This window comes from Carcharodon carcharias, chromosome 7, assembly GCF_017639515.1.
Source record: "Carcharodon carcharias isolate sCarCar2 chromosome 7, sCarCar2.pri, whole genome shotgun sequence".
Taxonomy (NCBI): Eukaryota; Metazoa; Chordata; class Chondrichthyes; order Lamniformes; family Lamnidae; genus Carcharodon; species Carcharodon carcharias.
The window spans coordinates 176452819-176475860 of record NC_054473.1 but is presented as its reverse complement, the minus strand read 5'-3'; the positions used below and the strand labels follow the sequence as shown (position 1 = coordinate 176475860).

Here is a 23042-nt window from a genome sequence, read left to right as displayed (position 1 = left end):
GTAAATGATGTAAATATTTTGCAAGGCTTGAGAATTTTTTTAAAAGAAATGTACGAGTGCAGTTGGTGTTCCAACATACTGTGCTATGGATAGAAGGACATGGATTGGAACCCCACATCGCTTTACAAAGTGCTTTCTCTATGTTAGCCAGGGGGAACCAACCGGCTTGAAGATTTCCTCATAAGTTGTGTAGATTTGTTTCTGCAAGTGGAATTTTGTGTTACCAGAGGTTCAGTCAAATGAGAATATTTTCAAGTCATTAGCACCAACGTTTTGGAATAATAACAGCACTGGAACTCCATTGGCTGGAGGCCTGTTGCTTTCATTAATATCTTCAGCAGTTTACCTTCTTTATTTTAGGAGACAAATTCTATTAAAAAAGCCCAAAAAAACTGAAGTCACTAAATCAGGAAGAATAGGTAGGCTGGAGACCTGGCTTCACATCTCTGCATGTGCCCCTTCAACCGACTAATGGTGGGAAAACTAATTTCATTTAAGCCATTAAAACAAATTGGGCTGGATTCAAAGGAAGATCTTGGTGACCATGTTGTAAAACCTACCGTGCACATTTCCTGATTTTGCAATTTTTAAGCATTAGCATTGATGCAGTGGATTGGTTTGTGGCATTCATCCCTCCTCCAACTGTCAGGCAAAAGCAAGGGAATCCTATGAAAGTGTGCTTCAAATATCCAAATAAGTTGGCCAAATATATTCTTGGACATCAAGGCTAACCAATGCTCTGTTTCAATGCAGATATATTTTGATCTGTTGTTTGAACTTGGGAGTGAACTGATGCCCATTAAATGTCTAGTTAGTGACCCAAAGGGGGAGAATTCAATGAGGGCAGCAGTGGGGGGTGGGGGATGCTGGATGTCCACCACTAAAACCAGCAACATCCCCAACGACATGATGTCCAGGAGCCCCAAGGGAATTTTTTTTTTAAATTATTTTTTCATGGGGTGTGGGCATCACTGACAAGGCTAGCATTTTTTGCCATACCTAATTGCCCTTGAACTGAGTGACTTGCTAGGCTATTTAAGAAGGCAGTTAAGTCAACTACATTGCTGTGGATGTGGAGTCACATGTAGACACGACCAGGTAAGGACGGCAAGTTTCCTTCCCTAAAGGAATTAGCAAACCAGATGGGTTTATATGACTATCAATGATAATTTCATGGTCACCATTACTGAGGCTATTTTTCAATTCCAGATTGAAAGTGAATTCCAATTGAATTTAAATTCCACCAACTGCCAACTGCTGGAATTTGAACCCATGTTCCCCAGAGCATTAGGCTGAGCCTCTGGATTACTTGTCCAATGACATTACCACTGCACCGCCATCTCCCTGGAAACCCTGCTCCCGAGAGCTGCTGGCCAATCAACTCTCCATTACTGGCTGTGCAATTGGGGCTGGTGGCTGTTGCTGGTCACACACTTGGGCCTTGCCAGGATCATCATTAGATCACCGTAGAAAGGTAAGTGAGGGCAGAATGGGTGTTGTAGGGAAGTGGCAAGAGGGGGAGAGGCGGTCAGAGGAAAGGGTGTGGGGAGGGTTGCTCTCTGTAGGCGCCCCCCTTCTCGAAGCCAAGTCCCTTGATCAGGCACTGAGTGATTCAAAGTCAGGAAATAGAAAATCAATCAGGGTTCTCAATTCTGAATGATACCAGAGCTTCAAAGATAACATTATGCAGAGACATTACATAAATAAGGCTTGTATTTCTTAGAGTGTAGAAGGTTAAGAGGTGATTTGATTGAGATTTTAGGATTTTGAAAGGAAACGTTACGATAGATAGAAACTTTTTCTGTGGCACTGAATCTAGGATAAGGGAACATAAACTTTAAAATCAGAGCTAAAATCATTCAGGAGGTAAGTTTGGAAATATTGCTTCATGCAAAGGGTGGTAGATGCGTGGAACTATCCCCCACAAAAAGCAGTGGATGTGAGCTGAATTAATAATTTTAAATGTAAGATGAATTTTTGCTGGACAAGGGTATAAAATGAGCCATGGCAAGTAAATAGGGTTAAGATACAGATCATCACGAAATGGTGGAACAGGTTTAAGGGGTTGAAAGGTCTAATCCACTTCCAATGTCCCCAATCACTATCCACTGCCACTTGCTGGAAGCAAACAGGTTCAGACCCAGCTGTGGTTTAATCTGTAGTTAAATAACACATTGATACTAATTTTCACAGCTAATTGTTTGAGGCACCAAGGAAGCAGCCAATGTCCTTAGAACTGGGCCATAACTGTGAGTCAATGGCTTCAAGGTGGGAGAGACAGGGGAAGAAAAAATGGACCAGGAAAATTGGCAAGAAAAGAATTAAATAAATCCCAGTAATTCAGCACCTCACCAAGTGAGAAATAATTAGAAATAGCCAACGAAAGCAGTTGACAATTCCTGCTCCATAGGGATTAGAAGTATGCAATTTTTGGAACAAAATTAAATCATGATTGTACAGAATTTACCACAGAATGAGGCAAATTGAAAAAAACTTGTTTTTGCTGAAATATTTTCAGATTTCAAGCATTTCCCTGCTAAATCTATTAGTAGACGGTGACTTTATTTTAATAGGCAATTGCTGTGAGCCTTTAATCAATCAATCATATGTTAAGATACTTCAAATAATTCCTCCCATTGCAGCCAAAGTCAGCTGGATTCAAAGGACTCCAAAACAGTATTTCCAGGAATAACTAACTTTCTAACTATATTGTGGAAGGGAGGAAGAAGGGGAGAAAAGAGCGAGTACAAATAGCCCTAGCACAGCATGCAATCATTTCTCCATGCAATGCAAGTACACCCAGTATCCTACATGAACCTTATAATGACTGAACAAAAGCCCACACTGCAAAGCATTATAAAATACAAGGCCCACATTCATACCCAATTAGCACTGTGATAGCAGGAACACAAATGAGGTTATATTTTTTATATATAGATGCACATTTCTATATATTACAACACATAAGCACATTAAAAAATTGCTTCATGCTGTTAACATATTTCAGAATCCCCATATGGCATTGGGGCAGCAACATTCATTTTTAGGATAATGGAGATTCCATGACAGGCAGTTAGTGCAATCTAGCCTTGCAGTGTTTAATAAATGTGCTGAATGCTGATGTTGCATTTGTCATTTTGCTCAAACTTGAAAAAGTGACCGAAAAGGCATTGTTATGATAGGTAAAAAATATGTGGCTGTGCGGAGCATTCATCATCCAGGCCGGTCTGCGTACTGTGCACCTTTCCAAGCAGCGCCAAGTGACAGCAGAGATGTGCCCACTGAGCAGCGTAGGAGAAATGAAGGGATTAAAAAAAGAGAAGAAGTGAAAAATGATGATGTCACCATGTTGTTGCAAGGTTAGCACACCCTCTAATCGAGCACTCCTGAGCCAGGCAGCTGCTGAGCCCAGCTGCCATTCCAAACCTCTGCTGGGCTCTTATCAGCAGGAGGAACAGGACTCAGGAAGCACAACGAAGATGAACTACAGCAGGAGATGAAATGCAGGCCAAGCGCACCAGGCTTGTTACACAAGATACGGCTGCTCCCCACACAAGGACTCCTGCAGCTTGGTCAATAAGGTCAAGGAATCCTGACCCCTTCCAGGCCACAAGCTTCGAGCCACTTTCAGACATAGAGAAGGGAAAATAGGCAACTTCATTTATCAAAAGAAAATAAAAAGCAGAGATAATAAGAACTACTTAATAAAATAGTTGGATGCCCCCCTCCCTCCCCATTTCTGTAAAATGAATTTGGTATTTTTATTTAACCATTACTTCCCAAATACCTTTTCAAAACCAAGAACATATTATATCCTCACATTCTGCCCATGTGATACCTACTCCTGTGCACTTCCCGCCTGCTTATCCCCCCCTCGCCACCCACCACCCCAAACCCCCCCCCTCCACCACGCCCCCTACCAACCCCAATCAAAGGCTGGCAGCTCTTCATTGCTGACAGCGCCACTGGTGGAGCAGTGGTTACTGCCAGCAAGGTACCCACCAGAGGCCCAGGATGAATGAGGGACCCAGGCCACAGGTGAGTGAGGGCAGGATGGGGTTTGCAGGGGAAGGGGAAGGGAAGTTGGCAGCAAGGGCAGGGGCGTGGCTCTCAGCGGGACTCACCATTCCCGTTACTCGGTCCCTTGAATGAGAGACCCACCCTCCCACCCTCCCCAGGGGTCCACAAGCAAACACGCTTGGGTTTGCTTTTAGGGCTCCCTGTCTGGCAATGGCTCCACCTGCTGCTGGTTGAATACCACAGGTGGTGGAATGAGGCTTTCAGGTGGGCATTAATTGGTCACACAAGGGCCTCAATTGGCAGCAGAGCGGAAAGACCGCCCTTGAGCTTTCCCACCCGGACTTAATCGGGGCAGAGGCAGCGGGACCCCCACCCAGCACCCTCTAGCCTGTTTAACTGCCCTCTGCCTCCAAATTTGCCTTGCAGTGAGGGAGTAGGCTAGTGGGGGGGGGGGGGGGACATTAAATGCCATCCACTGTTACCAAAATTACACCATGCAAATTTGTCCTTTATCTCCCTTTTGTGGAAATTTAGCCCCATGCAAATGATCCAATTTAGATCAGCTAAGAGGCAATAATTAGTTATAGTTTTGACTTTATAGCAACAAATGTCAAAAGGTTAGCTTTTCATACTGTTCATTTGGTTGTTTCAAAAAAATTGTGGAAATGTTTTTAATGTAATGCTGAATGCAGAGCAACAATCAAGAGAGAAAAAAATCAATGCGTACTTAACTTGCAGCCACTCTAACAAGTATATTCCTCCTTTAATTGTTTTTATTTTAAATTTGCATAAACTCGAAGACTCATCCAACAAGTCATGGAGTAATGTGCTTTTGGTCAAAACAACTATTTTGAGGGTTGGGCTTCCCCTATAGCTCACTTAGTAAAATGTATTGCTGTGAGTTGAAACTGAGCAATATAGACTAAGGAAGTCTGAAGTTCGATTCTAGTCTGGTTTCAAAGGCAGCATTGCAACTTTCTCCTTAAATACACACAATCCTAAGTAATCTAGATGAACCAATCTTGCACCTTATAAGGTGCTGTTAGAGAGATTTCCTGAACAGTTCACTAAATGTTGCAGAGTTAATGGAAGTTATTATTCAAAAGAATCTTTCATTGCTGAATATTATTGTCAACTGAAATTAATTTGACCTGGCCCAATTTACCAGACTCAAAATGGCACCTGCCAAATTTTCACGAACGGAGAAAATGTTCGACAGCTGACACAATTGGTAAAAGATCAAGGGGTAGAAATTTGGCTCAGGCAGTCTCACAAAAAGGGACATATCAGATTGATGCTGCCGGACCTACTGAGTCTTTCCAGGTAATTCTGTTTTTGTTTTGCATATCAGATTTGTTGTCTGCTATGCATAAATCCGATATTCAGCTCTATTGTGGTCAATGAAACTGGACATCAAACACTGGGTATAATGGGCAGCCAATCCGATGTCACCCGCCTTGTATCATCATCCCAGGCAAATTTCTGCCCCGATCTCCTTACCAACTTAATCAGCACTTATTACAGCTCACAAGCCCAGTAACTTGATACAAAAGGCAGTTTACCAGGATGTCAATGCCATTTAAGCTGCAAATCCTAGAAAAGTTCAACATGGTCTGTGGAAGGAGCAAGCCGACTGACCTTTTCTTTTTTTATATTTTATTCTTATGTTACAGTGGGCCTGCTGCCTATAAACAACATTAGTATTACTATCCACAGTGCCAATACCATTTACCAGTGCAATTTAATTCCTCTATCAGCCCCACAAACGGAGCTTTGTGGCTGTACAACTGCAGAGGGATGCAAGGGCAAGAATAAAATTCTCATTTATGCTTCCCAGGTATCTCCTATAGAATTGTACAAACAATACCCCAAACATCAATAAAATCACCTAGAAGGAAGTGTTAGTGCTCCTAGTCACAAATATATGAAATAAGAGCAGAAATAGGCCATCTGGCCCCTTGGGCCTGCTCCTCCATTCAAAAAGATCATAGCTGATCTGTTTGTCACATTTTTAATAGTTCCAGATGAAATTATTAATGTGATGTTTGTATTTGTGGGCACAGAGAGAAAGCAGATCTAACAAGGCTGTTTCTTTCCAGCTAGGATTCTATACGCTTGCATATGCACTTGAGGTGTCGTAACCTACAGAGCTGTGGATCAAGAGATAGAAGATAGAATTAGACTGGGTAGCTCACTTTTGACTGGACAATATTGGGTTGAATGACCTCTTTCTGTGCCATAAATCTTTCTATGTTTCCATGGTTGCATTCTTTTACAACTTGGCTCAGTTTGTAGCATTCTTGCCCCCAAGTTAAGAGTTTGCCACTTCAAGCCAACATTAAAGTTTAAGCTCATTATTCTAGTGCATGTATCGGCCTAAGCTGAGTCGAAGACGTTAGAGGCGTCACACAAACTTAGGAACATTTTTAAAATTCATTTTACGGGATGAGGACATCGCTGGCTAGGCCAGCATTTATTGCCCATCCCTAAGTGCCCTTCAGAAGGTGGTGGTGAGCTGCCTTCTTGAACCACTACAGTCCATGTGATGTAGGTACACCCACAGTGCCGATAGGGAGGGAGTTCCAGGATTTTGACCCAGTGACAGTGAAGGAACAGTGATATATTTCCAAGTCAGGATGGTGAGTGGCCTGGAGGGAGGGGAACTTCCAGGTGGTGGCGTTCCCATGTATCTGCCCCTCAAACATTCTGCCCCTCAAACCTATTCGCCATGTGTGGCATAAAACCAAGGGCCCAGTCATTCTGATAGTTCTGACGGGTGTTAGAAGATACTATGGAATGACTTGAAGAAGTGCAAAGACTTCTTCTAGTGGTTTGGCCATCAGTTCTCCTTCAAAAGAACCACCAGAAACAAGTTAGCTAGCCGTTGATTGCAGTGCCATTTCTGTGGAAAATGGTTGCCATATTTGCCCCTACATAGCAACAATTAGTGTGCTTGGTGTGGGTGGGGGAGGGGGCTGGGCGGGGGGCGGGGGGGAGGAGAGTTATGATTTGTGAAGCACTTTCAGTCATTTCTGACAGAAATGGCAAGGTGCTTTACCAATTTTTTTCCTCTCCAACATTAGGTTAGGTTCAATTGCTGGGGGGTTGTCAGAGTTCCAGCAACATCAGCCTCTGTGAAAATACACCAAAATCATATTAACCTGCTGCAAAAACCCAGCAGAAATACCAAGGCAAGTACAGCAAGCACCCACTGTTGGCTCTCATTAGTACTGGTGCCAACATAAAATCAAGTCCAGAACCTGCAAGAGCACGTTTAGCATGCACCAGCAAACTTAATGTCACGGGATACGATCCAAAAACGTTCTTCCACTTTCTTTGAAAAGACCTACAGCTAGGTTCTGATTAATAGAGATTGAGGAATACAAAGAGGAGATTTCAAAACTGAGCCAAGATACACATGAGACAGCATACTGGGATTGAACAATGTTTTACAGACGGAAAGCTCTGTATAAACTATAGTTCCATATGGGTCGAACCTGTTAAACAGTTATATTGACAGGGGTCACCCAAGGAATGTTATTTTAATAAGTAAATTGCACTTATTAAAAAAAAGATCCAGTAGGATTCATGTGATGCAAAGGGCACTGTTGGGTGTATTTCATGAATAAAATACCAATAAAAATAAACTTGCTCATCTGTTAAGTGATCAGAATTGCGCTGCATGTCAGATGTTTCTCAGCTCAGAGAGTTCATACATGAGTTAGAAAAAGCTGCAGTGTGTATATTATTGCAGGTGGTAGATTTCAGGAAATTAGTACCAAAGGAGACAAAGCTTACAGGTAGTTAACAAAGAACGATTCAGACTTGCGACTGAATGAGAGCTCAACCAAACTGTAGAGCTCACTTCTGCCCTGTTGCACAATGATAGTAACATATAAAGAAACTTCAAATAATGCCACAAAGAAATTAGAATTATAGAATAACAGAACAGCACAGTGCAGAAGGAGGCCATTCAGTCCACTGACTCTGTGCTGCCTCTTTTGAAGTCCATTTAGTTCCATTCCCCAGCTCTTTTTCCATTTCCCTGCAATTTTTTTCTGTCAAGTCCTGCATGGGCTGAAGGGATGGATAGCCCTCTTCTGTGCTGTAATCATTCTAGGTAACCATTTACTTATCCAATTCCTACTGAATCTGTATCCATCACCTTATCAACTCTCTTACCAAGTGAGGCCAAGTGAATTTTATAATTTTTATAATGCGCCATCACAGACATAGCAAATTTGGCCTTGTCACCATTTTAGATATGATGTATTAGAGGCAATTAAAACATTTCTTTCAAAGCTGGTGTGTGTGATAATAAATCACTTCCTGCAAAAAACACTTGCCTGGGTGCATAACATTAGAAAGTTATGCTGATAGGGTTAAATAGAAAAGGGTGAGAGGAGGCAGGCTACACACCAGCACAACCCACTTGGGCTGAATAGCCTTTTATTGTGCTCTAAGTTTGAAGTAATTTTATGTAAACCCATTTTAATGGGATGTATCAAAGCAAACCAATCAAAAGCTCTCATCTGTGCTATTCTACAACAATACCATGCAAGAATCCATTAACGAATTTTGAAAACACAGGTTGAATTCGGCAATGGCAATCTACTTTTGATTCACAACATTTCCTAATATTTGTGAGCATGTTGTGTCAGTGGCTCACTCTCAATTCTGAGTTAGAAGGTTGTGAGTTCAAGTGCCACCCCAGGGACATGAGCACTAAACTCTAGTGCAGTATTGAGGAAGTTCTGCACTGTTGGAGGTACTGTAATTTAGATGACATGTTAAACGGAGGGTCTCTAAGGTAAAAAATCCCCTAGGACTATTTCAAAGCAGAGCAGTGTTGCTATCCCTGTGTCTCAATCAATATTGTTCCCTCAATTACTATTACTTAAAAAAAAAGAGATTACTTGGCCCTTCTCATATTACTATATGTGGAACCTTGTGCATAAATTGGCTGCCAAGTTTTACATTCAACAGTGGCTACACCTCAAAATGACTTCAATGGCTGTAAAGTGCTTTGGGACTTCCTATGTTTTTGAAAGGCAGTGGTTAATGCAAGTCTTTCTTTCTAAGTAAATGGAAGATGCTAAATAAAAAAACATCTGACACTAACTTGATTACAACCTTAGTATGCGCTAGATCCCGCTGACATGTGGGAGCTCCCCTTTCTTCACTCCTCCAAAAACAGGATTAGAGGTTCAGATTTGCATCACCAAGTCAACTCCATATTTTCCAACAGCAAAAACAGAATCCACCATTGGCAGAGACTTGGGAGCATGTTTCTTACCTATCTATTTGATCGTTATGTGGCACAAATATAGCAAGTGGACTTGGAAAAAACAGGACAATAGGCAACCAGAGAAAGCACACATTTATCCACTATTAACATCCTGTGCTGCTGTTGTCCCAAAACACAAACAGGTCTTTCAGACCAAGGATAAACACACACCTACTTGTTTAATCTTGACTAATGAATTTTTCAAGTAATTAAACACAGAGAAAGCTCAGCTTTATTGCATATTTTCAAGGAAACAATCCCAGTACACATCTTAGATCTCAGTCTTTAGGAAGAGAACAATGGATAGCTGAGAGTGATAAACAGACAGCAATCTCATCAAGGAGTTGAGATGACAGCTTTGGTAACCATTGCCCGAATTCTGAGATGAGATTACTACCTGGAAATCACTTCTCACATGTTCATTATTTTTTTAATAATGTGTTTACCGTGGACTTCCAAGACCAGGGTTCATCCATTTACAATTTATTTTTCAAGAAGGGCACATTAATAGTTGAGGCTGTCCATGCAGTTGATGCTTAATTGCATCCTCAAAGATTAATGACCCATGAAGCAATTGCTGGAAGCTTATAAAGTGGTAATATGCACATCATTACCAGAAAATAACAATTGATAAAACGTGTTGCATTTCTATGGTGCCTTTAATATAGAAAATGGACCCAAGGTGCGTCAAGCAATCAAGCTAAAATGGATGCCAAGCAAAGGAAGACAATATGAGGAGGTCTGACCAGAAGCTTAGTCAAAAAGGTAGATTTAAAGAGAGTCTTAAAGAAGGAAGGTTTAGACAGCTAAAAGTGCAGTTGCTATTTGTTGGAATGAAGGGAGGGAGGGATGCACATGAAGCTAGAGTCAGAGGAATAAGAAATTCTGGAGGGAGGAGTGGATTATTAGCACAAAGATGAAAATTTTAAGTTGAAGGCATTGGGAGTACTGGAAGTCACTGTAGGTCAGCAAGTACAGGGGTGATGGATGAGTTTGACTTGGTGTGAGATAAGGCATAGGTAGAAGATTTTGGATGAGCTGAAGTTTATGGAAGGTGGTCATTCATGAGGGGCTTTATCAAATGCCTTCGGGAAGTCCACATAAACAACATCCATAGACATTCCCTAACCACTACTTTAGTCAACCTCTCTTCAAAATGCAATCAGGTTTGTCAGGCACACCCTACTCCCCACTCCCCACCCCTTAACAAATCCATGTAGGTTCTCTTTGAGCACCTGAAAATTTTCCAGGTGTTCAACCACTCATTAATTATAGTCTGTAGTTTTCCTGACAACAGGTGTTACAGATGTTAGGCTAACTGGTCTATCAGTGCTTGGATTCCTCTCTCACCTTTCTTAAATCTTGAAATGCCATGCATAAGTTTCCACTCTAAAGGAATGCTTTCTGAACTGAGATAACATTGGGAGATTACAGTTAGGGCATCTGCAGAGTTCTCACCCACTGCCTTTAAAGCCCTGGGATGGAAACTTTCTGGTCCTGGACATTTATCACTCTTTAGTGTCATTCGGTAATTAGCCATAGTCCATGAGGGACCAGAGGGATCTCTCTCCATTTGAGAGAAACAGGTGTTTATATAGCTTGAGGGGCACCACTCTACATCAAGCATGGAGCAAGGCAAGGAGGCAGGTCTCCAAGAATTACGCAGCAGTATAGGGATTGAACCCACACCATCCTGCACCACTCTCTAGCCAACTGAGCTGATCAATCCCCAATTATTTTCTTCATTACTTTTTCGTATTACTACATGAGGGTTCATAATAACATACTGTATATAATAACTTTGTTAAAACCTGATCTGTTTTAAACATTTTCACTGGAACACAAAAGGGTAAGACTAATCTCAATAGGTACAGCACTTTACATGATCAAGAAATGTAACAGAGGTTGAATTTCAGCTAGGTTGCTGTAGAGGATGAAAGGCAGGGTCATTGTGCACTGCTCACGTGTACCTCATTGGAATTCTTAAGGATGCAATGCATACAAAACAACAAAAACATGCATTTATATAGCATCCTTAAAGTAGCAAAATAAACCCTCAGGTATTTCACAGGTGTGATATCAAACAAATTTTGACCTCCAGCCACACAAGGAAATGTTAGAGCAGGTCCTTGAAAACTTGGTCAAAACTGTTAGAATTTGAAGGATTGTCTTAAAGGAGGAGAGGGAGACCAAGAAGTGCAGAGGTTTAAGAAGAGAATTCCAGACTTTTTGTCTTAGGCAGCAGAAGGCACAGCCCCTAAGAGCACAATGATAAAATCAGAGATTCGCAACAGGCCAGAAATAGAGTAGTGCAGAAATTTGAAAAGATGACACTCGCTCCTAACCTGCCTGCAGTTGGACTATAAACTGGAGTGGAGAGGAACTGAAACATTTCAAACCATCATAAATATTTTAACCCTCATTTCTTTAAACAATTGATAGAATTGTTATTTCTTTCAAAAAAAGCCAAAAACTATAGTTGCATTAACTTCTCTAACATAACTTAATGCTTTGTTTTAGAAAACATTTTTTTTCAATCACCTTCTCAAACAGTAGTTTGAAACCTGGAAAGAGGCTACAAGCAATGAAAGAGTTACTCAGTTCAGTTTAAATGGTGTTGGAAGCTACGTGGGAGTTTGGTTTTGCAACTGGAAAGAAAAGCAACAGACTGTGGAATTCACTGGATCCTGCTTTCTGAAACACTGCTTAATCACGAAATGCTGAAGACTCATATACTGAAAACTATTACAGTTTGGCAGGAAAGTTCTATTTATTTCATAATTTGGTACAGTGGATTTATAAGTTCATTTATGTTTTGGTCTACCCTGTAAACACATTTGTGATGCATTCTCACTGCTCGACTCTTGTTTGGGCAGCATGGTCACATCTAAACAATGCTCGGAAACCTTTGACAGTGTTAATCCTGCAGGCGAGTCAGCTGACCCATGTCTACGTGCAGTGTTTCCACGAAGCCTCCCAGACGGGAATTACGGAATGATGTACTGAGTGTGGAATTTCCTCAGTTAACAACCCTGCATTATTTCACTGCAAACCTGAAGTTACTACATCACAACTCTATTAATCCTCCTGAATGAATGCCCCGTGCACCTCACAGAGCTGTGCAGCATACTGAATCCTGCCAGCACAGAAAGCAGCCAGAACCTGGGTGATCTTCAGTATGTGAAGCGATACACATTATAGCCAATAAGTGATGCCTTATAAACATTAACTGATACCAGGGGATCATTTCAAGGCTACCACTTAATCAAATCATTATGAAATGGGGTGCAGATTCCATTTTACAGCGATGGAACTTCACCACCATTGCTCAGGGCATCTTTTGAACATTTCTATTGGATTATTGCCTTGCAGGCACTCCTATGAATTGGTCTTTCTATATGTATTCTCTTGAATCTTTACCAAAGGTTTAGATTAACAGAGACACTTAAATTAGGAGAAAAAGAAAAGTGAATTCAAAAGAATTCTTCTAACAAAATTGAAAGAGTAAGGGCGCATTGTGGAATAAAAAGCCGGGCAGGTATTGGAGCAGGCAGTATAAACGCAATTGTGCGTTAATTAAAAATGGTTCTGTAGTGAGAAGAAATTAAGGGTTACGTGAGAAGGCAGCATGGTAGTCGCTTCCTGTTCTTAGAAATTTCTGTGCATCAATAGTGTGAAAAAATGCCACTTTTCTTAAGTACAAACCATCACAGTGTTGTTGCTGTGCTCTGGGGAATTTTCTCACAGGTATGATTGATCCTATCTTCCAAACACACAGACAGTGCTGTGATGTTCTATTTTTGGGAGCATTTTGAAATGCATTGCAGATGCTTCCTGTAACACAACCTGTTGAGTGAAATTTACTGCAGCTATTTTTATCTTTGCTCCAGTTAGTTAGCGGTGGCCAGATTTTCAAATTGTTTCATGCTTTCACTGTAAATCAGGTCGTATCAGAAGTCAATGACGGGGGTTTGGAGTGGCGCGTGATGGCAGGAGGGGTCATTATTCAGACAGTCAGTAATTTCTGTTTCAAAGGACTGGATTTTCAAATGTTTACAGCATCCACAAAACAACATAGATAGCTAATAGTAAAGAGACACTTGAAAGCAACATTCAAAGCTACAATATTGTACTCCAGCTTCCTTGCTTCTGGAGCGTTTCAATATCATCTTTTATTAAATTTATGTTCTTAACCATTTCAGATGAGCTTGAGAAAAATAAAATCATGGAAATAAAGGCTCATTTTGAAATGCTTCTGATGCTAATTGCCACCCTCCCATAATCTCAGGGATGCTATTATGCGGAGGAGCTAAACAGAGATCTGATAGTGAGGACAAATTAAAACTAAAAGAGGGCTCAGCCCTGAGCTGCACTTAAGTACACCCAAGGACCAGTTACAGATCAGTTAAGACTTTAGAGGACACCAGCTGCGGGTTACTAAAAATGAAAAGAAAGAATCTGCAGTTAAATATTATCTTATACAAATTCAATAAATTAAGTATTTATTAAATGTAGTTACTGTTGTGCTGTAGGAAGCATGGCAGGCAATTTGCACATAGAAAGCTCCCACAAATAGCAATGAAATAATCATCTGTTTTAGGTGGGGGTTGAGGGTTAAATATTGGCCAGGACTTGCCCAGCTCTTACTAAGTAAAGGGAGAGGAAGGGAAAACAGCTTAAAGAGTAATAAAGGCTATTTGTTTGCAACAACACATTAATGTAAATCACTTCATCACTTATCAATTAAGCCTTGTCAAAAACAGCTTTTGTGTCTCGTTCCACTCCTCAAATGAAAAGAATTGCTAAATACATTCATAAAAACCAAGTCACCTTAAGAAAAGTAGCTCTCAGTTGAAAAAAAACCTTTGCTGTGAATTATTAGGTAAGGGCTCCAAACTTATTCTTAATTAAATGTCACATACAATAAATTACAAAAATACACCTCTGAATTTAGTAATTACTATAAATTTTTGAATTATTAGACTCAGAGCATCTTGTTCTATTATCCTGTTGTCATCTAACTCACATAATGATCATTTTAATTACAGAAGCGGGCTGGACTGTTCATTCTAATGTGTTCTAATTGCAGATGGCAGAAAGAGATGCTTGTCACCAATATCAGAAGGTGTTGAGGATGTGCTCCATATGGCCCTGTTGTGGAAATGTTGAAGATGAAGGTGGAGGAGGAGGAAATAAAAGCCTAAAATTCAATAAGCTGGAAACTGTCAACATATACAAGAGGATAAGCAGAACATTGGAGTAATTGGGCAGATATTAACATAGAGACCCAAAGATAAAAGATACTTAACATATATATTCAGCAATAGCAGATCACGTAGCTCCTGTGTAATGCGCTTTTTGTAGTATACACATACACATAAGCACACATACACACACACACGATACACACATACATAATACCTCCTAACAAATAGTGAACAGTAGCCCTGAATCCTGGTCAGCTCTGTAACTGGCAAAAGAAAAATCTTTTTGGAAGTGGAATGAAGGAGCAGAAATTTACAAAATCATTGTGGCATTGCACATAGTGGTTTGAATTTACCACTTGGACACAATACTTTTTTCCAAAGTTTAGAAAATGATTAATTAGTGGATTAAACATTTCAGAAGCACAGCTCGCTGCATAGATGAACATACTTACTGGCAGGCATCTCAAAGGTTTTGAAAAACATGGAACCAGAATTGCTCTGTGTGGAAAACATCTTTAAACACCAGAAAACAATACAGCAAAGCACTGCAGAATGTAACTACTAAATACTACATCAGTAAATTATAAACTCTGCAAGGTATTGACTTCTAAATGTCTTGAGGAATGCAAACTGAGGATAGCTTGGGATAACTGATTTGAAGCACTGTACATTTCTTAAATTCTATTTATAATATTTGTGATGTAGTGAAAAACATATTTTTGCAGTTTTATAAGAAGGAATAGTAATGTATATTCAGAGAGCAGGAAGGGGAATCCACTTATCAGAGCAGTAAGATCTCTGAGTGCTATTTAATCGAAGATTTTAAACCCGAAAGTAGAATTACCCTAATGACTTTCAAAACAGTATTTCTATCAAATGCTATCTGTACAACTGCTATACTGAACATTAAATGTGGAACACTGCAAATCTGAGCAAAAGCGATGGCCTAAACTATCAAGTGTCTCTGTCTTTGTGGTACTCATGTTGAATAAAACCAAAAACTGGATCTTCGAAACTAGGCTGCAGGCAAATGTTCCCCAGTGTCCTGGTCAATACTGATCCCGCAACCAACATGACTAAAACAGATCAGCAGGACAATTGCTGTTTGTGAAACCTTGCTAATTGGCTGCTGTGCTTTCCACATTCTAACAGAGACTAAACTTCAAAAGTACATTGCTGGCTGTGAATGGCATCACACCTGGAGTACCGCGTACAGTTTTGGTCTCCTTACTATATCAGTAAATCATAAACTCTTAAGAAGGGATATACGTGCGTTGGAAGCAGTTCAAAGAGGTTCACTAGGCTGATTCCAAGGATTAGGGCTTTGCCTTATGAGGAACGGTTGAGCAAGTTGTTTCTATACTCATTGGAGTTTAGAAGAACGAGAGGTGATCTTAGTGAAACATATAAGATTCTGAGGTGGTTTGATCGATGCTGAGAGTGTTTCTCCTTGTGGGGGCAATAGGGGGCACAGTTTAAAGGTAAGGGGTCTCCCATGTAAGACAGAGATGAGGAAGAATTTCTTCTCTTGGAGGGATGTTCATCTGTGGAATTCTCTCCTCCAGCAAGCGGTGAAAGCCAGATCATTGAAAATATTCAAGGCTCAGTTAGATAGGTTTTTGATTGACAAGGGACTCAAGGTTTATGGAGGACAAGCAAGGATGTAGAGTTAAAGCCACAAACAAATCAGCCATGATCTTATTGGAAGGCGGAGCAGGCATGAGGAGCCGAATGGCCTACACCTGCTCCTATTTCTTAAGTTCTTATGTAAAGTGCTTTGGGACATCCCAAGGCCCTAAAAGGCACCATATCAATGCAAGTCTTTCTTTCTGTAGTTGTCCAAGGTTAAAACAGAAGGGAGAGCAGAATGTGCTGAATGTTCTCCCTACCCAGTCATGCACATAACAACACAAAACATTTCATTTCATTTTATTTTTGCCGCGATCTTTGTCTTCTTATAAAACAAATCTTTGACAAAGAAATTTTTCTTTCCCTTCTGCAATCTCCCTGTACCCCAAGCTTTAGGTCACCTGCCCTAATATCTCCTTATGTGATTCAGCATCAAATTTTATTTGTTAATGCTCCTGTGAAGTGCCTCAGGATACTTTACTACATTAAAGATGTTATATAAATTCAAATTGTTGTCATTCTAAGCCCCTCCACTTCTCCTTTTGCCCCTTCTGAAAAGAAGCTTTAGTCACCCACCAAATCACTCCTTCTTCAACACCTGGTCACGAGCTTTGGTTTTTTTTTGCAATGTTAAAGGTGCTGAATAAATGCTAAATGGAGGGGAAAAAAAACCTGCTGATTTGTCAAATGTTGCCTCAGCCAAACGTTTTCAGCATTTTAGATTTAGTTGGCACAAAAACAAAGTTGTTGTTGTATTGACCTCTAATAACATTCAATGCGTAATGAGTCCACGGTATATTGCACAGCAGCAGGGTGAAAATTAATTCTTACTTACAATCGGCATACTTTGCTGCAGTCAGATTTTCCACAGAAATGGTTTTCCTCCCTGACCCTATCATTAAAAGGCAAAAAAAATTCCAACGCAAATTGTTTGCCACCAATAAACCACATTGTTGTACAGAACACACTTCAGTTTTGCTGGCGGGCATTCGCTATGCCAACAGATTTTTTTTTCTTGACAACTATTTTGGGCACCAAACAGCTCAAGCTCGGCATTTGTTACTAAGAATATATCACTCCAGAGAGAAACTAAATGATTAGGACTTGGTGATATTCCAGAAAAAAAAAATCATTCCAACAGTAAAATTAAAGTGCCCTCTTGCAGCTTGCTTCAAAACAAACTGAATACACCCATACCCAACTGGAAGGGCTGAGATGTATCTCAACACTCAGCCCTTTAAAAATAAAACTTTAGAAACAATGATTAAGAACTCCGGGCGTAGATAAAAATGCACCAAATCCCTTTTGTTAAACAGCTACAGAGCTGTTTTCAATCCATGCTAATCCACTTAGTGGTGTGGACTAAGATTCTACTCGTAATTATAGGCAAAATCTATTGAAGTCTAGAAACAAAGTAAGTAAATTAAAAATATTAACTCAAACTGCTCACAGGGTTTCATCTAATTTTACCGTTGCTGTTTAATTTTCATCATGTTAAGTAGGGTGAAAATTAATATTAAAGAGACTCAATATCAACCAAATAATTTTGAGGTAAAAACAGAAAATGTTGGAAAAACTCAACCGGTCTGGCAGCCTCTGTGGAGAGAGAAACAGAGTTAATGTTTTGGGTCCGTATGACTCTTCTTCAGCGCTGCTGAGTTTTTCCAGCATTTCCTGCTTTTATTTCAGATTTCCAGCATCTGCAGTATTTTGCTTTTATATAGTTTTGATGAGTGGCCATTTTGTAATTTACGTGGTGGAAAACTGCAGAGGAGAAGTCCAGTATTCAATTAAAAGAAGTTGGCAAATGCACAAGTTGATCAGTTTTGCGTTCATGCCTGTGCAAGTTTGCACACGGTCCAATCCATGGAAGTAGAGTGTTTGTGTGAATGACCGACTTGATAAATTGAATTTACGCACAAAGTTATGATGATTGGGAATGCACAGTCTGAAAGGATGACGGAAGCAAATTCAATGGTAACTTTCAAAAGTGAATTAAATCCGTACTTGCAAAGGAAACATGGGCCAGAACCTTCCACCCAGTGCAAGTTTGCACACGGCAGGTTTTGAATGCTTGACCCCCATACAGGCCAAGACTGACTGAAACGTAGCAGCTCAACCTTCAAGGACTGTTTCGCAAAGTGAGATTTGCAGATCAACATCGATTTTAAGCAGAAAATTCACTACCAGGACTTATTTACAACAGGAATTCTGGCCGTCATAGCCCATCTGTATATAACATGGGCCACCAATTTTCAAAGGGAGAATCACTGAGAGAACCTATCTTGCAAGAGAAGCCTTGAGCTTACAGTGAACTATTTTGCATATGGAAACGTAAAATTAGCACCCATTAAAAAAAATCAGTTACAAAGAATTCTCGTTAACTTTAAAATTATTTTATATGTCTTCATACCCGATTCAGTCAGTTCAACATTTTGTATAGGCGGGGTTAAATAGGGAGTATAGATGATATCAGGGGAATTGACTTGGAGGAGTTACTGAGCTCAACAGTGCGAAGGAGCGGAATTAACATGTACAGTTGGCGTGACACAATCACTGAAGCACCCCTGCTTAATGATTGTAGCTCTATTTATATTAATGCAGCTCTCTCACACTATGTGCTTCAGTAACTCATCCGAGCTCATTTCTCCCTTATGATGTTGGCAGCAATAATATCTTTTAATATTTTTGTTTAAAAATGCACTGAAAAATAAAAGGAAGCTGTTGAAGGTTAGTCTCTGGAAATGGGCTGATTTTTTTAAAAATGGGAAACTGGTGATAATCTTTAAGGGACAGATATTTTCCCCATCCTTTTTATTTTCTCCCCTCACCCTTACTTTTCTTTTTATCTACAATTTCTCTTTAAATGGAAAAATATGAAACATTAAACAAACAATGGCAATTTAATATAATAACCTGTGTGTCATCTCCCATCTCCTAAATAATCCACATAGTGCTTATAAAAACATATTTCAATGGAGCTCAGTTCATTTGCTAATTATGAGCCAGAGAGCAGACATCCAATGACAGGGTCCTCAAAGGCACTCTGAACCTCGTCTCAGATGATGGTCAGATATATCTCCGGAGTGACTCATGTTCCAATTTCCCTCCCACCTCTGCCTCACATCTCACTCTGCTTCCTCCCTACTTCGAAATGGCTGACAGTTAAGAAACATTGCAGAGTAAAGAAAGAGCTTTCATTCATGTCACGCCTCATCAGGTCTCTCACATGCGTCCCAAAACACTCAGGGAAATCACACAAACAGCCTCGAGGTGAATAATCCTTGTTCTGATGCTGTGGTTGAAGGGAGAATGTTGGCTAGGACACAGGTAGAATTGTTCTGACGAAAGGTCATCGACCTGAAGCGTCAACTCGGTTTCTCTCTTCACAGACGCTGCCAGCCTTGCTGAATATTTCCAGCATTTTCTGATTTTATTTCAGATTTCCGGTGTCTCCAGTATTTCGCTTTTGCACAAGAATTGTGTTCTTTGGAGAAGGGCATGGTACCTGAACAGGCAGATAGAGGCATGGCTTAACATTTCACCTGAAAGATGAAAGGGTAGCACTCCTCGTTCATAGGCGGAATCGCCAAACTTGATAGTGTGCTTGAAGTTCTGCTGTGAGGCTTGAATGATCAAGCTCTGACCCAGAGGTGACTGTAACGCAAACTGAGTGGGGAAAGGGTTGGACAGTGAGTGAGCTTGTATCCATCTGTAAAGCTGCATGAGTGACATTAGATCATATTATTTTAGCTTTTAGAAAGAATAGTTCTAATTTAAAAGCACTACAATAATACTGGTGAAATCAGACTACAGATTCTAAAGTGGGTCAGAAATGAATCAGTCTTCCTGTCAACTTTACTAGTCTTAGCAAACAGAAAATTAAAATATCAATTAATTCATCCATGTAATAAAACAGGTAGTCAAAATTATGAGGGTTTTCTGCAGAGTAGGCAAGGGAAACTGTTTCCACTAGCAGGAAGGTTGCAACTAGTGGAGACAGATTGAGTTAAGGTAACTGGCAAAAAAAGGTGAGGATAACTTTTTTTTTTACGCAGGAAGTTATGATAATTTGGAATGCGCAGTCTGAAAAGATGGTGGAAGCAAATGCAATGGTAACTTTCAAAAGTGAATTAAATCTGTACTTGCAAAGAAAACATTATATATATATATATATATATATATATAATATATATATATATATATAATATGAGCCAGAATCTTCCGTTTGGCGTGTGGGGCAGGAACAGGTTGGTACTCCGATGTCACTGCACATTGTTCCGATCTTCAGTACGCCTGGCATGAACCAGAGTTGGCTGCGCACCCGCCGAACTGTCAAAGGCCTGTTAAGGCCATTAATTACCTAACTGAAGTGATTGCCAGGGCAAAGAGCCCAAGCGGCCTTCAGATTTTTCTTGAAACCTCATCCACGGGAGGGATGAGGTTTCATGAAGGGTTTATAAATGAAATCAAATTTTTTTAATTAAAATCCATTAACAAGTCCCAGCTCATGTCACTGTCACATGAGGGGACATGTCTGAATAATTTTATTTTATTTTAAAAATCTTTTGAACTGAACTTAATCTCCTTGAGGAACAGAGCTGCCTCAGGGAGGTTTCTATGCTCTTCCGCGCGCGTGCACGATAGAGCGCAGGTCCCGACTCTCCCTCCTCCCCCCCGCCCGTACAGGTAACGCTAAGCGCTTCCAAGTGTGCATCACGCTGGGTGGGCCTTAATTGGCCCGCCCACGTAAAATGGCAGCACACACCCATCCACGCCTGCTCCTAACCGGCCTGCCCGACGGGGAGAAAATTCTCCCCATGGGGAGAGAGCAGGGGAGTGGGATTAATTCAAAGAGCTGGCATAGGCATGATGGGAATATCCTCCTATAACATTTTGTGATTCTGTGAAAATGGACGTTTCTCGAAGAAAGCCATGGGGCCGGATTTTTACAGGGCATTGTGGTCCCCACTCCCTGGCTAAAAAGTGAAGGGGGAAGAATGGCTGCTGCACTGTCATTTAATGGTCCATTGGCTGTTAATAGGCTGGAGGCAGGATTTCTGCCCCTCAGGGACAGGAAGTTCCTCCTCAGACGACTGCCAGTCAATCACAGCTGTGCCAGATGGGAATGGCGGCCACATGCTGGGACTACAGGCAGTCCCATCATTTCAGCTGGACACCAAGGTAAGCGGGGAGGATTTTGCCAAGGTCAAGTTGGCAGGCTCTGGCAAGGGGGTTGAAATGGGTGGGGGAGCGGGTTTGAGAGGCTAGGGGGTGGGATAAAGGGGGAAGTGTGATCTGATGCATAAAGGAAGTTTCCCCCTCACCATTTGCCCAATGCCGGCCTGTGCAATTAAAGCTGCTAGGCTTCCCAGCCACATGTGAAATAGAGGCAGGGATGGGATAAGGCCCTTAAATGGCCATTAACTGGCTGCGGGGAGGCCACTTGCTGGATTTTATGAGACCCCTGTCTTCAAACCTGCTGGTGGAGGAGGGAAAAATTCAGCCCATGGAGTTTGTTGAGTGCATAATTGTCTCTATACTAAAACATTTAAAAGATAAAATTTCCTTAATGCACTGTGGTTTACAGTCACAAACTCCTATTATTTGATGTTTGAATGTACTGTCAGATATAACAAAGACTCAGTGTCAATTACCTACAGCACTGAGTATTCATTAAGGTCACAGGTTCCAGCAGAAGTTGCTCATGACAGTCTTGTGTGTTAACCCTATTGTTAGTAAACATTTAGATACAAATAATTTCCAGGATGACTTGAACTTGTTTCATTTCCATATCATCAGCGTGTTGAGGCTATAGAGTGACTTTTGGAAAACCGAACTGTTCCATAAATAGTGTAACAAATTCATTTTCAGATGTTGAATCTCCACAGTCAGGAGTCAGGACTGCATTTTGGGCTTGAAGCTTTCATTAACCTCCTCAGCACTGAAATGGTTTAGAAATTCATAGATACTGTGGAAGCAGTACGAAAAAACATCTGTTTTTCTACACACTATCTTGGCCTGGCAAATTTTTCACTCTCTCCCTCGACCAACCATAGTTGAATTCTTACAGGCAAGGGGTTTTGTTCCATTGGAATCATTTGCCCTTTGGTGCTTTACCCAAGTGACCAGTGCTCCCGTGGAAGCCTGATGGTCAAGTGCTGGCACATCATTCAATCATCGGCAGCAATGCAGCCGTACCTAATCCTATCCATACACTTGCACTCTTAGGGCCAGTTGCAGTGACCCTACCGTCACCTTGACTGAAATCAGCGAACACGTTACAGACCACGAATTAAACTCAGGACCCCTCTGGTCTGTACAGTTGTTCAGTGGATATATGCACTGAGCTTTTGGAAAATTGCTCTTAATATAATTTACTACAAAAATAACAAACAATTTTGTGCTTCCATGAAATATTTGCAAAATAAGTAAAATTATAAAAAAAAGTTTTTTTCTTCTACACTAATTAATGCAGAGCTGAAGAGGGCTAAATGTGTTTGGCCAAAAGTTATAAAATAATAATCATAATCATGGAATGCATTAAACCACATGGCTTGGGAGTGAAACCTTTAACATTTATTTTTGAAATTCAGAAATGATGATAATACCTGTATCAAATTAGCTGATTTTGCTGAATCAGTTGAACTCTATGTGCAAATTAACGCAACGTGGGTATAATGTATCCGAGCAGCAAGGCCAGACGTTTACAGAATCAAAGGAGCCTCTCATCATCATGAGTTGTTTTCATCAGGTTTTTTTTGGTGCCCTGTTGTATGTTTTATTAAAAGTTACTAAATGATAATAACTGGCCTTTTTCCCCACCCCACTCCCGTCAACTTCCCCTTTTGGCAACAAGCTTCTTGCTGTCCTTAGCTTCTCTCTCTCCCTCTCTCTCT

The 23042-nt window shown here is 40.7% G+C and overlaps 1 protein-coding gene across 4 annotated transcripts in view; it reads right to left on the bottom strand.

The window, feature by feature from the left end:
* wwox (WW domain containing oxidoreductase) overlaps nt 1–23042 on the bottom strand; it is a 974426-nt gene that overhangs the window by 310656 nt on the left and 640728 nt on the right. Inside the window, exon 9 of one of the 4 annotated variants that reach the window (XM_041192389.1) lies at nt 16985–17035. The exons of the other annotated variants lie outside the window; for them this stretch is intronic. Coding sequence (XP_041048323.1) covers nt 17000–17035 — 36 coding nt within the window. The 3' untranslated portion in view covers nt 16985–16999. Of the gene's footprint in view, nt 1–16984; nt 17036–23042 lie in introns of those variants that run through there. 4 annotated transcript variants of the gene reach the window in all.